Source organism: Alligator mississippiensis, chromosome 9 (assembly GCF_030867095.1).
Source record: "Alligator mississippiensis isolate rAllMis1 chromosome 9, rAllMis1, whole genome shotgun sequence".
NCBI classification, from domain to species: domain Eukaryota; kingdom Metazoa; phylum Chordata; order Crocodylia; family Alligatoridae; genus Alligator; species Alligator mississippiensis.
The window spans coordinates 40,858,511-40,873,150 of record NC_081832.1 but is presented as its reverse complement, the minus strand read 5'-3'; the positions used below and the strand labels follow the sequence as shown (position 1 = coordinate 40,873,150).

The window sequence follows — 14,640 nt, the reverse complement described above, 5'->3', positions numbered from 1 at the left end:
TTGGCTTCCCTGACCATGGAATTCATTGTGGACCCAGAAGTTAACTCTAACTTATGCTATTTATTATTCCTCCTGTACCACCAGGTATGTAAGGCAGAAATCAATAGGCATTCAGTGCTAATTCATGCTAGTTTGCAATGGTTCCCAGATTAGGAACAGCAGGAGGGCAGTGTACTTTGTTTTTATGCTCCCATGATGTGTGGGGGGACCAAAATGCAGTAAGCTGGCTAGACTGGTTACATAATATACAGCAATTCTGTGACATCAGGAAATTGGTAGCCAAGCCTTAGAAAAGACTTCCGTCTGCTCTTCACTGCTTACATAGCATAAAATAGCCAGAAGCATGTCCAAAGACCTAAGGTAAAATGACCGAACTAATGAAAGGCAGAGAAAAGATAATTTTTTATAAACTGACTTTCTTCCAAGGATTGTCAAATTACCATACAAACCAACTTATTCCATTGTCTTGTTTCTACTAGCATCCAGTGCCAGATGCTACAGATGGTATAAGGAGTCCTGGAGTTGGCAGACATAGGGAAGCCATCCCCTCAGGTCTCCCCTCTAAGCACTCTTAATTAGTTACTGATTTGATTCCTGTAGTTTAAAGTTTGTGTGTTATGGAAAAACATTTTCTTTTATCAATTCTGAATTTTCTAACTTTCACCTTTATTAAACATGTCCTGTTCTTGCATTGTGAGATAGAATACAGAATCTTGATCTCCCTATCTCTATGCTGTTCATTTTGAATTTTTATAACATCTTTGAAGTCTATGAAGACCCTGTAGAAATATTATGAAGTGTGGTGTATTTATCTCCAACATGACAATTTATGGATGCCACATCCAATCATTTCCAACATCTCGGGGGGGGGGGGGGGCAGGGTCTTGGCTTCAGTGCCTAGAACCTTAATAATTTGGGAAAAACTGAGGGAGAGAAAGAGGGGGAGGAGGAGAAGAGGAAAAATTGGTTCCCAACATCAGGTTAGTACAGCCACAGGACCATCACAATTGTCCATAAATTAAACAACTGTTTGATGGCACCAATTAATGCTTCCTAGCATACTAGTACTGTACCTCATGACCCCAGCAAGTAGAATTCCACCTGCTGGTCCCCCAAACAATTGCTCTCTTAGATAATAAAAGGTGGAAAGGAAAAAAAAAAGAGATCTTGCACATATTCCTTGACAAGACTGGGGACAGACTGAAAACACAGCATGGGAAAGGGAGGATATTGGGATGTCTCCAGAGTCCCAGGCATGGGAGAGGGGTGTTGGGGCACACAGTACCTTGTATGGGACTAAAGAGAAGGAAGAGGCATGGGATGCCACAAGAGCTGTATCATGAAGAAACAGGGAAGGAATAGGAACACAGAGCCACTGGGACACACCCCTGCATGGAGGACACTGAAGAAGTTGCAGGTAGTCCCAGAAACAGATGGTATGGGAGGTGATATACAGGGAGCCTGTAGAGGATTGGAGGGATGCAGGGGGCCGAAGAATGCACAGTGACCTCCACCTCCAGAACTACTTCTATGCAACACTAATTTGAGTCTCTTACTCTAAAACCCTATCTGGCCCCCTACACTTCTCATTGCTCACATCTGAACCACCTCCAATTTTGCAATATCTTGTCTGAGATGGGGTGATCAAAACAGAATGTTGGAAGAGGCAAAAGCTCCTGATTAATTCTGAGTGCTTTTCCACCATTCTTTTGTATTCTCATTTTTTTATATCATAACTATACTCTGCCCAAAGCAGAGGGTCCCTTCAAGCTGTCCACATGATACTTACATCTGTTTCCTAAACCAAGACAGCTGAATTTCCAATCTAGTAGGTTTATACAAACGGTTCAAACATTTTCCTCTGATGAGCACTGCTTCATATTTATCAACAAAGGGTTAACCAGAGCAAATCCCTTTTACAATATAGAGAAGTTCAGCTTCCATGCTGCTACTACAGCACTATCACACAGCAATACCATCCCCGGCCTACATGCACAACATTGCTTCCAATCCAGAATAGTACAGCAGCTGTATTCACACCAGGTCCTTACTTGAGCAGTTCCAGAATCCCGATAACTATGTCATTGACGTAACAAAATCCAGAAGCCTACCAAAGAAAGAAAATAAAATGGAGTCAGAAGAGTACCAAAAAGCTTGGCTTTAGCAAGACACACACTTAGATTTCATTCACTACCTCAAACTTCTTGGCATGATGTAGACCTCCAGCCCAGTTTATTGCAATGTCACAGATCTAAACAAAGGAGGAATAAATTAGTTCAAAGATGGCAGCAAAGTAGCAACAATCCTAATACCATGCCTGCCAGACAGCAGGAAATTCAACCCTACCCCAAGACTAGATTATAATAACAGCATTCTCCCGTCTCACTCCTACTCCATACCCTTTAGAAGTACCAACTTTGCCCTCAAGTTAAGCTACTTATGCAGTAATGGATCAGTGTTTGCAACATCAGTTCTAAAGCAGTGTCTTGCCCCACTTGATCTGTGTGTGTCACTCAAAGATCTTGGTTGCTGAACCTATGTGTTGGTCTTTTGTCCAACAGTAGTATGAAGAGGAAAAACCTATCAACTCAGCAATACCTTGTTGTTCAGCTGTGTTGCTCCTTGTAGGGAGGCCCCAGTATAGCGAGAGCAAAATTCAAAGAGGCCTGGGAATACTGGGCTAAAAAAATAAAAAATAAAAAATGTACAATTCAAACAGAAGCAAACTCCACCTTCCAACTCCTGACACAGACATCCAGGGATAAAACCAGGATGATATTTTCAGTGGCTAACAAAGCAAACAGGTTAAAGAACACTCTCTTTCGTAAAGGAATTAATCTGCAATCATTGGAACCCCACTCACTGTACACAGTGTGCAGCAGGCAGCAGACCCAATGCAATCACAAAGCTGGATGGGCAGTTTGCCATGAATCCACCTTGATCAGGAGATATACAACAGGCTCAGGAGATTGAAAAGTGTTACATAATGAACTCTGCCCTATGCCACGTGTGTCTCAGGGGGATGATCACAAAGAGAAGACACAAAGCCCCTACCTAAGGGAGAGAGCAGGACTTCACACAGCATAAGAGCAAAAGATAACACAAAAGGTCCAGATGTCTGCTCTCACACCACTTCCCTTAGGGCTATAGGCTGTTATTTTGAAGGTGCTTCTTAGCTCCTTGGCTATAAGCAGCAAATTGTATCCATGGATACATGCTGTTCTTGCTCACAGTAGCATTAAATTGCGCCCCATCTTCATCACCCAATTCTACTCTAGCCAGTAGGATTTTTGGACAACAGGACCAAAGGACTGAAAGTGATCTCCTAGATTATATAGTCCAGTCCCTGGCTATCACAAGCAACATCATCATACAAGCTTGCTCATAAGCTATGTATTAAAACCAGCTAGATTTCTTGCTTCCACTACTACAAATGGAACACTGTTCCAGATCCTCACTCCTCTAATGGCTAACTTCCCATTTAAATTTATTCACCGCTAATTGATATACATTTCTCCTTAACCTAAAGGGCAATACTAGGACAAGTTGCTCTTCCCCCTCATTGGCATTTATTTCTCTCCTTTATTTACAGAAGGGTAAAAACAGACATCATCACATGAAGTGGATTAGCTATGCCAGGATGTGCCCTGGCACATATCATCCATTTCAGTTCATTATGTAAACTGTTGTCCTGCAGCATCAATTGGCATCATGTACTCCCAGGGCTTAAGGGGCCCAGTCCTGTAAACCCCAAGAATTCCTGTGCAGGATCAGGCCCTGAAAGTCCTGGGAGCACCAGCCCAGCTTTCCCTGCTTACCAAGACATTCCCCTGGGATCTCCAAGGTGCAATTCTGTAAGTCAAGGAAGTCAGGGACTGGGGGGTCCCCTCTTACCAAGTCAGGCTTTCAGGATCTCCAGGACACATCTCTGTAAATATGGAAAGTTAAGGTTTCCCCTCCTACCTAGATATGTCCCTGGGATCTTCAGAATGTGTCTTAGTAAGCAGGGAAACCTGGTCAAGTATGCCCAACATTTGAAGGGCTTGATCCTATATGGCTATTTCTGGGGTGCACAGGACTAGGCCACACAAGCCCCTGGAGCGCCAACCTGGGGTGGCTGGAGAGTACAGGCTGCCCTGCACCATACAGTAAGCAGACACCAACTGCTAAACAGTGGCACCTATTGATGCTACCTTCATCACTGATATATTTGTGGCATAACAAGGGGCATGGACATCTGTTTGCTTGGCCTTGCTGTCACCATAAAAGTTTTTATGGCAGCATAAAAGCAACAAAAACTGATGTCTGTTTCCAACCTAAGGCAGTCACATCCCCTCTCAGCTTTAATTCTGCTACGCTAAACAAGCCAAGCCCGTTTATCTCTTTCCACTGGATAGGCCTCCGTTTCCCTGACCCATGTAGCAAGCTGTTCCATGTATCTATTCCACTTTAAATTCATGTTAGGTGAACACCGCTGACCAGAACCACATGCAGTATTCCAGATGGGTTAGAAATGCATGAAAACAAAAGGACAGGAAGAACAATACATTTAGTATATGTTAAATCAGTGCACAGTTTGGACTATGTCAGCAGCAGCTCCAAATCTACAAGGGGTCTATAATAACATAGCATATATACACTTGAGAACTGACTTTGTCCAGTCTGTCCTGCAATCCAGACAGATATATACCATTCTAAATCCCACAAGGTTTCTTACAAGGTTTCTTAGTCCTAGTCCTTTTCTTAACCCTAGTCCTTCCCATTCACCTACAAGGCACAGAATACTCACCAGTCATCACCCACATTGAAGGCATTGAGGCTCTTGGTGAATCCTTGCATGTTGTTGGGACTCACTCGCTGCAAGAAGTCTATGTAATCCTCTGAGTGGAACCGACACATATCATGCTGGGATGCCTGGTATGGTTTAAAAACCTCCAAAAGAAGGACACACAAGAATCAGTATCTACTCAAAGCTCAAATGACTTTGATTTGTAGAATTCTCACCAACAAATTAACTCCAAATAGATAAACACCTCAAACTGATGTGTCAGTGTGAAACTACTCCCCTTTGTGCTTGGTCTCACTATGTTCATGCATGGATTCAAATGAATATTCTTATAACATGAATTCTCCAAATTTGTACTTAAGATACATGTTTAACTAAGTTAACAATATTATGCATATATAATGGAAAACTACAGCTACTCAAAATTACTAAAGCCTTAACTTTTGCCTCATAATCAAAATGTACACTTTCAAAACCGTTAGAGGTTGTGACAGGGCAAGCCTGGAGTCGAGTCTCGAGTCGGCCTGCCCACCTGTCTCTATAGGGCAGTCCACCCAGTTTCGCCTGCCAGGACTTTGCTGTTCCCATAACTGGTGGAAAATGCAGGAGGACTAACCATTACAGGCCCCAATGCCAGGGGGCACTATCCACCACTCCGAACCTTACCTACACGGTGGCCCATGCCTCGCAGGTGGCATCATAAGTTCCTGCTATTCACTCAGCCTAAAGCCAGACCAAACTTAGCCCTCACTGTCAGGCCTCTTTCACACACACGTTCACATTGCCCTCCTCTCACTAGGGCCTCTCACACTCCAACCCCACTCACAGGGTTTCTCTTGCATTGACTTGTTCTGCCCTGCTCCCTCTTGGAGCAGCTCCCGTAGGCCTTGGGGCTTTATCCGGATCACACCTTGGGTGGCAGACGTATAGTCTCTTGGGCCCTCTCCCATGACCCTCATCTGGGTAGTGGCCAGCCAAGTTCCCAACCCAAGTTAAGCTTTCCCTGGCCCTGTTCAGGGCAACTCTACATAAACATACACAAATACACACTGGGCCCCTGCCCCACATACTGGGCTCCTGCCCTCAGTTCCCCCTCACTGGGGCTCCTCTGGGGTCTTCTACCCCATGGGGCTCAGGTGGCTGCAACCATGCCTGGCCCCCTCACCCTAGGGCCTTACACCCTGTGAGGCTCAGAAGGTCGCAGCCATGCTTGGCCCCCTCTCATGAAGTGGAACCACAGGACTCATGAGGAGCCTGGGCGCTGCACCAAATCCCTCCACCACCCTGGACCCTGCCTCAGGACTCTCATGAGCCTGGGCTCCCCCCTGTGCAGATCAAACCCACGAGGGATATGGGGGCTGGGGTTTTGAGGCACCCCTCTTTGCCTTTTACTGGGGAGGTAACTGGCCTGGCATTTCTGGGAAGCTACCCCGCAGCTCCTGATAGGGTGGCTATCATAGAGGACAGTCTAGTTGTCTATGCATAAAGGTGCATTAGGCTGCTCTAATGCACAGTAGCAAAAGCTAACACCTTTTTAGTGATGCTAAATGCACAGTAGAAGAATTCTACCGCGCATTAGTGTATTAGCACTGTTTTTGCTGTGACACTTTAATGTTCAGTAGAATAGCCTACTGCGCATTGAAGCGCACATGTAGACGTGCCCAGAAGGTATCAGAAGACGTACTAGCCTCTTCACTCAGCACTGGTTAGGCTTCATTTAGAGCAGAGGTTGTTAATCTCTCATCACAGAACTGGGGGACTTCAGCAACATTTCAGTTACAGAGGGCTTGGCCCACATGGCAGCCAGGAGAAAAGCAGCGGTGGCAATGACAGCTCTGGCACAGGCTAGGTTGGAAGCAGACTGTACCTGGAACTAATCTCTGTTAAAGCAGTCCCCCATTGCAAAATGTTACCAACACCTGATGTAGAGTTTTATGTGCAGTTTTCAGCTCCACGTTTTAAAAAGGACAGGGCCAAAGATAGGCAGGAAAAAAAATGATAAAGGGCTTGGAAAGCAAGTCACATGAAGAGCAACTGAAAGAACAGACATGCTCAGCTTGAAAAAAGGCTATTAAGAGGGAACATGGCAGGATCACTGCACAGGAAAAGCCACCGTTTCCCACATTTTTCTTCTTTAAAGGAAAAATCCATTTTTAAAGTCTGTTCACGACCCTTTCATATATTCTTGCATCCCACTTTTGGGTCACAACCCATGGGTTGAGAAACGCTGCTCTAGAGGTTCTAAACCTGCTTTGTCTACTCCAGCCTTTCTCCCCTTCCCCCTGCTTTCTGGACACCTCATCCAAGTCTCAGTTTTCAAAATAGGGCTTTCAATCCCTAAACATCTAACTCTGGCTCCTCATTTCAATCTTCTGCTAAAGCTCTAAAGTTCCCTGTCCAGTCAGAACCAGTGTGCTGTCAGAAATGAACAGGTATGCCGCGAAATTTTGCCGTGGGAATGAGCTATAATAGGTATGAGGATGGGAATGCCTTAACCGGTGTGCCGCAGAACACTTTTATTAATGTAAGTGCCTTGGGCAGGAAAAGGTCAGGAAACACTGATCTAGTCCAACCCCAGCTCAAAGCCAGGACCATCTCCAACTAGATCATTCCAGCCAGGGTTTTATCAGCCAGGCCTTAAAACCTCCAAGGATGGAGAGATTCTACCACCTCTCTAGGTAACTTGTTCCAGTGCTTTACCACCCTCTTAGTGAGAAAGTTTTTCCTACTATCCAACTTAAACCTCCCTTGTCCCTCTCCCCTTCCTTTCCTCTCAATGGTGCCACTAACTCAGCCTTGGACATATTTTATGTTTGCAGGGCTTGCCGTCTTTTCATCCTTAATCTTAAAGTCTGCTATCCCAGATTGGTTAGTTAGTGGGTATTGTGTGGTTTTCTGTCTGAATGTACTTCAGTCTGTATTTTTCCCTTGTTCCCCCAATTGAGTCTCTTAAATCCTGGTGAGTTTTCTGGTCTCCAGGAAGCTTATTTTACTGCAGGTGGGTTTTGGCTTCTCTGAGTAAACTGGTCCTGATGGGAATCCAGTTGGAATCAGAGCTAGTGTTTTTGGCATTTCTCTTAAGTGAAAAATTGATGTGATCATCTTTAGTCATCTACTTGTCCTAGTATGGCCCATCTCAAACCATCCACTATAATGGGAAGAACTTAAACTAAAATATTCACACAGAAAACACTATCCCATATTGAGACAAATATTATGTTACAATATTTACTTGAATCCAAGATGACATTTTTACACCTCCTCCCTTTAACATGCAATGGGGGTGGGGTGAGGTGGGCTGGCAGGGAAGCCACTCTGCTTGGAACAGAATACAAGGCAGCACAGGGGCAGACAGCTGCTGTAGCCCCAACCCTGTGCTGGAGCCGTATCTGATGCCTGCATCCTCATTGCCTCTGCACCCCTTGCCTCTCCCCTTGGCAGCTGTCAGCCCCCACTGCACCCCCCCCACAACCTTTCCCCTACATAGGGCACTTGTCCCCACAGCCTTGGGCCCCCTCCCCTTCCCTTGTCATGGTCACCTTCTGCAGCCTTTGTCCCACACCACCTCCCCCTTACCCTTGCTCCAGCAACAGCAAGCTCCGTCTGCACTAAAGCCTGGGGCATGGAACATGGCTCCAGTACAGCTTAGCAGCTCCGCCCTGCTGCTGGGGGGCCCAAGGTGGCTGAGTTGGGGCTATGCACCATGCTTCAGGCTTCATTTTAGATGCTTATACCAGAGCCGGGGGGGGGGGAAAGGAGGAGAACAGATCACAGGGGGCAAGCTGCCTGCCCAGCCTGCCTCCCCCACCACTGCTTTCCCTGCTGCAAAAATAGGGACAAAATTAAGGCAATCCTCCTATTAGATTCTATACGTGGAAAATTATAATAAATTCATAATTTTTCAATGTATAAAATCTAACTATGGGGGGGAGTCTTATATCCAAGAACATTTTGGATTTGGGTAAATACAATAATCACAAACTGTTATGGGGCACTTCACTATTATCACAATATGCCATCTAGCTTCACAAGTAAGTTCTTCGACATGACATACAGATTTAATATATCCACAGGCAAATACTGTATGCCACTTAGGGAAAAGTCCAGAAGTACATGGATTTCAAGATGCATCTTTTGGGGGTGTTGGTTGTAACCATGTTGGTCTAAAGACAAAGACAGACAATATTTTTTGGGTAAATGTGACACCTTTCATTAAACCAACTAAATAGTTGGAAAAATTGTTCTTTGCAAGCTTTCAGGTGCAAAAGAAAAGGGTGTTTGTACCCAAAGCTTGCAAAGAACAATTTTTCCAACTATTTAGTTGGTTTAATGAAAGATATCAGATTTACCCAAAGAACCTTGTCTGCAAGATGCATCTCTGAAACTTGAGATATCTATTTATAGATAGCAACTCTCCAGCACAGAACGGTGTCTGTTGATTTTCATTTCGACCTTTTATAATACATTCATATAGTGGCAGGAATAGCTTTTTGGGTGGACCTTAATAGCAAATTTCCAAATGTTCAAATTTCTGATTTTGAATTTAAAATTTAATTCAACGTCTTGTCCCTATGTTTCTGCTCTTTGTTTCAAAATTGGCAATTTTCTTTCAGGTTTTCTTTTACAAAAGTGTGATATGGAGTTTGTGGGGAAAGGGGGCAGAGGGAGATGATGTTGTCCTGGGGTTGCAGAACAGAGTGGAGAATGTTTTTTGTTTGTTTTTGTTGTTGTTTTTTTACTATGTTTCTGACCTTGGATGGGGGAGGGGGCAGGCAACACATCAGCAGATAAGGCAGGGAGTAGAAAGCAGAGCAGCAGATCCAACAGGGGGGAAGAAAACAGAGTGGTACTTGGGGAGACTGTGGGATTTATCATATTTACCTGAATCCAAGATGACTGCTGCAAGTTTTACATGTATAGAACCTAATTATTAGAGGGTCATTCTAAATTTGTCTGTTCCCCTCCCCAGTGCTGCAGTGAGGAAAGCAGCAACAAAGAGGCAGGTGGCCTGGACTCCAAGACTTTGCCTTGGACTCAAATACTCTAATTTGGCATGCTTGCCAAAACGGTTGGCCCTCCACTGATCTAGTCCAACCCTCATCTCAAGGCAGGATAGGATCAGCCCTATCCAAGCCACTTCATATACGTGCATATCTAACCTATTCCTAAGATATGCAAGCAACTCTCTTGTAAAACTATAAGGCCTGTTGCTCAAAAACAGCAGAAACATCCTAACCTATCACAGGTTAAGCAGTAACCCATTCCAGAGATCAATCAGAAACCTCTGGGTTTTTTAGTCCCAGCACCAGCATTTACACATGCCGGTCAAAATCCTCAACCTTGGCTGAAGCCAGCAGTCAGTGGTTCTGAGGAAGGAAAAAAAACCCTCCCTAACACCTGTAGCAACATGAGGGGAAAAATGCCTTTCTAGCCCCATGTGGAACCAGCAGAGCTCAGAAGCATGGTAAAAAAAAACAAACAAACAAAAAGCATTCTCCACTCTGTTCTGCAACCCCAGGACGGCATCATCTCCCTCTGCCCCCTTCCCCCACAAACTTGAGACCTAAAATGCCCCTTTCTGTTACCCTAGTCCCTCCATAAACTTATCCCAGCCACTTCAATTTTCTTTTGTTACTAAGCTGGCTGTGGAGCTCTGCTTCAGTCAGCTGCTGAAGATTGCAGCCCAGAGCAGACAGATAAAGAAAAAAAAACTTTGTCCTCTCCTTTATCTCCCAGCAGTCTACATGGGGAGGCTTCCTGGGCTTCCAGCTCTTACTCTTTAAAGCACCCTCCAGGCTACTGCTACTGCTAAGGCAGGGCTGTCCACCTGGTGGCCTGCAAAGGGTTGATCTGTGGCCCCTGGGCTCCCTCGCTGTCATTCCCCCACTCCCATCACTCTGACTGCAGCAGCAGCTGCTATCAGGATTTCCAGGCTCTCCCTCCCTCCCTCCTCTGTCTTCTGCTTCCTGCCCCTGCTCCATGGTGGCACAGTGCAGGCCATAATGCAATGGGAGATCCCATGGCCACAGCTGAGGTAGAGGGATAGGGAACACCTGCATGCATGGTACAGTGGTTATGGGGCAGGATTCCCTGTAAAGCATGAGGCCTGGAAAGCCCATGGCTTGCACTGGCGTGGTCCACATGGCATGCTGCTTAGAATATCTCAGCTGTTTATAAATGTTTTTTTCTCTGGCATCCAATCAAAACCTGGAACTCCAAGCCATGGCTATGCATCCCATCCAATGTAATGATGGAGAAAATATGTTCTCCATTTTTCATGGCAGCTGAAGGAATTGGCCAGTGTCATAGCAGAGCCACTGGCACAGCTATTTGAGCACTCTTGGTGCTCAAGTCAGGTCCCAGAGGACTGGAAAAGGGCCAGCACAGTCCCTATTTTCAAGAAGGGGAGGAAGGAGGATCCAAGTAACTATAGACAGATTAGTCTCACCTCTATCCTCAGGAAAACCTTTGAAAAAATTATTAAGGATCACATTTGTGGGAGTCCAGCAGGGAAAGCAATGCTAAAGGGCAACCAGCACGTATTCATAGCAGGTAGATCCTGCCTGACTAACCTTGTTTCTTTTTATGACCAGGTCACAAAATGCTTAGATGCAGGAATCAAGGTAGAGGTCATCCACGCACAACATTTATCTGACACAAGAAGTCTACAAGCCAAGGAGAGGTAAAGCACTGCTCGACCTGATACTGGCAACTGGGAGCAATCTAACGATCAAAGGGAAGCTGGGTGACAGCGACCACGAGCTGATCACCTTCACCATCTGCCATAAAGCTGGCAAGACAGCAACACAGAAGTCCTTGACTTCAAGAAAGCTGACTGTGACAAGCTGAGGAGGCTTGCCAGTGAAGCCCTAAGGGACCACGACCCATAGGGGAGGGGAGTTCAGGAAGACTGGTCGCTCCTCAAGGGAGCGATCCTTGATGCACAAGCTAATGCTATTCCATCTCGGAGGAAAGGCAGCAAAAGGGCACAGCAGCCCCCTTGGCTCTCCAGGGAACTAGCAGACCTCCTGCAGCTAAAGAGAAAGACCTACAAAGAATAGAGGACGGGATCCACCTCCAAAGAGGAATATTCCGCATTGGTCCGGACCTGCAGGGAGCGAATGAGGAAAGCCAAGGCTACAAATGAACTACAACCAGCTACAAGTATCAAGGGCAATAAAAAGTCCTTTTTTAGATAAGTGGGGAGCCAGAGGAAAAAGAAAGGGCAACATTGGACCCCTGTTAAAACAGATGGGACAACTGAAAACCGACACCAAGGAAAAAGCCAGCTTACTAAATGAGTATTTTGTGTCAGTCTTTCATCAATCCCACGGGACTCCCTGTCCCATAGTGGTCAGGGATGACCTGGGTGAGGGAGATTCCTTGCCCTCCATCAATCCTGACCTTGTGAAGGAACACCTTGAGAGGCTGGACACCTTCAAGTCAGCTGGCCCTGACAATCTACACCCCAGGGTACTCAAGGAGCTGGCTAGCATCATAGCCCAGTCCCTGGCAAAGATCTTCAAGAACTCCTGGTGTTCTGATGAAGTGCCCGAAGATTGAAAGAAGGCCAATGTGGTGTCTATCTTCAAGAAAGGGAGGAAAGTGGATCCAGCAAACTACAGGCCCATCAGCCTGACTTCTACCCCGGGAAAGGTCTTGGAAAATGCACATGCAGCAGAGCTCACCCAGGCAGTGCAGTCCACAGCTGTGCCAGGGGCAGGAGCTGCAACTGGAGATGCGGGGAGCAGAACAGCCCCACAGCATGCAGCTTCCAGCTCGTCAGGTGCTGCTCTGCTTGCCCTGCCTCCAGCTCCCGCCCCTGCTGTGCCACTCTGGAAGAGCAGAGGGACGCTTCAGCTGGCAGCTCCACCGGAGGTGAGGGAAGTGCAGCAGCACTGGGAACATCCCCACTGGGAGCTGTGCACACCGGTCAAGATCTGGCCCTGGGCCAGCAGGAGCAGGTGGGATTTGCCACAGGGGCATCCATGGACCAGATCCAGTCACTTGCCCGTATTTTGCCCACCCCTGTTCTAGACTGATAGCTACAATGGCTCAGGCTGGACTGCACTTCACAGGCACACTTAGACGTAACTATTTCGTCTACCTCCTAGACAAGACTGCGCAAGGCAAGGACCACCAGCCCCAGCAGACCAGTCTTGCTGGTCTCCGCCCGTGATGCTTACAATCATCTTCTTGTAGAGCCCGTAGTGCAGCACGAGGCTGTGAGTGAGCGCCAGGCGATGAGGCTTCATGGGATGTCCCGCCCCTGCAACACACGGAGGGAGGAGCGGGTGAGTCAGGCACACGCGGGGCTCCCAGTGAGCAGGGGCCGCAGCACCACGGGGCTGACCCGACTGACTCCGGCCGCGCAGCCCTCCCCTCCCAGGAGCAGCCCGGCCCTGCCTGCCTCGGCCAAGCCACCCGCGCCCCCCCAGAGCCGCCTCGGCGCTTACGGCCAACGGGCCGGGCCGGGCCTCGGCGCTGACAGGGGACGGGGGAGGCGGCCACGCACGCGGCTCGGCCAGCGGAGAGGGGTTGCCCCGGGGCCTCCTGCCCGCCCCGCCGCGCTTACCGTAGTGGAAGTTGCCCACGTCCGGGTCGTAGAAATAGGCCACGGTTTTCGCCATGGCCGGCGCCCCGCCCCCCGCGGCCCTCGCGAGACCGCGTCCTTCCCGCGCGGGGCGGGGCGGGGCGGTCCCTGCTGCGGCCCCGCCCCCGCCTGGAGGAAGCCGGCGCAGACCTGCGCCCCTGCCGGTCGCTAGTCCGCGGAGCTGGAGCTGTTCGTGCCGGTGTGCCGCGCCGGGCCGGGCCGGGCCGCCGCGCCAGGAGTGTCCCCGCGCTGGCGGAGACGCTCTGCTGCAGAAGGAGCTCGGTCTTGTCTGCTCCGCGTGTTCTTGAAGCCTTTACTCTTGTGACCTGGTGCCAGGGCAGCCGCTACTACTGCATTACTGCACGAAGGGCGCGCGCGCTTGGGGCTGGCCCTCGGCCTGCTGTGTGTCCAGAAACCAGCTGGAGTTTTGCTCTGGACTTGAGCCGCAGCTCCCCCGCCCCACGCAGTCCACCCAGCCCAGCAAGAGATGGCTGCTCCATCATTCAAGCTTGGGAGTTGGCGGAGGTTGGACAAAGTAGTCACACGCCCCCATTGCACGCCTTAACCATGCTAGTCTGAGGGACCATTAGGCCCTGGTGGACCTTTGATTTTTGATACTGGCTCTTCTAAGGTAACAATGTTGGCAGCCCCCCACTACCAGAAGGATAGTTTTTTGGTGAATAGGGGAGTCCTCAGAGAGCCGAGATGGCTGAGGAGCCCAGTCTGAGATCCTCATGTTGTCTGCAGATATGAGAAGTAGCTCTGGGAGGAAGGAGCAGATCAGGTCACAGCTCTCTCTTTGTGTCTCTCCTCTATCCACCTCTGTAGTGAGGTGAGTTTCATACCTTGTACATGGGGGTGATTCAGTATTTGAGTCTAGAGCAGTGACCATCAGTGAGTTGGGAGTATAGGACCTGTTTCGGGGGCTGGCTGTCAGGCACCCTTATAACGTTCTAACCAATAAAGCTAGCGTCATACAAACACAACTTCAATTCTGGTAGAGCTTCCTTGATCCAGAAAGCTAGCATTCATTCTTCTTTCCAGTTGAGATGGAGAATTTCCTGAAAACATCACCAGCAATTATCTTCCAAAGCTTCCAGATGCTTCCAACATGGCATCCAGGTTTCACACCCGTACAGCAGGATAGGAAAGACCCTGCTAGAGTTTGGTTTGGGTCGATTTCATGATCATCAAAGATGGGATTTCAGAGATGTTAAATGTTGTCTGTATTTTTGGGAAAGGTGGCTATTCAGGTAGGGGA

The 14,640-nt window shown here is 47.8% G+C and overlaps 1 protein-coding gene across 2 annotated transcripts in view; it reads right to left on the bottom strand.

Moving 5' to 3' along the window:
- HDAC3 (histone deacetylase 3) overlaps nucleotides 1-13,477 on the bottom strand; it is a 28,568-nt gene extending 15,091 nt beyond the window's left edge. The window contains exons 1-6 of one of the 2 annotated variants that reach the window (XM_006265491.4): nucleotides 13,362-13,477; nucleotides 12,973-13,055; nucleotides 4,790-4,932; nucleotides 2,599-2,680; nucleotides 2,195-2,251; nucleotides 2,052-2,107 (exon numbers count right to left, since the gene is read on the bottom strand). In XM_006265491.4, the coding sequence (XP_006265553.1) occupies nucleotides 2,052-2,107; nucleotides 2,195-2,251; nucleotides 2,599-2,680; nucleotides 4,790-4,932; nucleotides 12,973-13,055; nucleotides 13,362-13,416 (476 nt within the window). In that variant the 5' untranslated portion in view covers nucleotides 13,417-13,477. The other variant, XM_059733338.1, reaches the window with a different exon arrangement.
- Nucleotides 13,478-14,640: the final 1,163 nt, after the last annotated feature.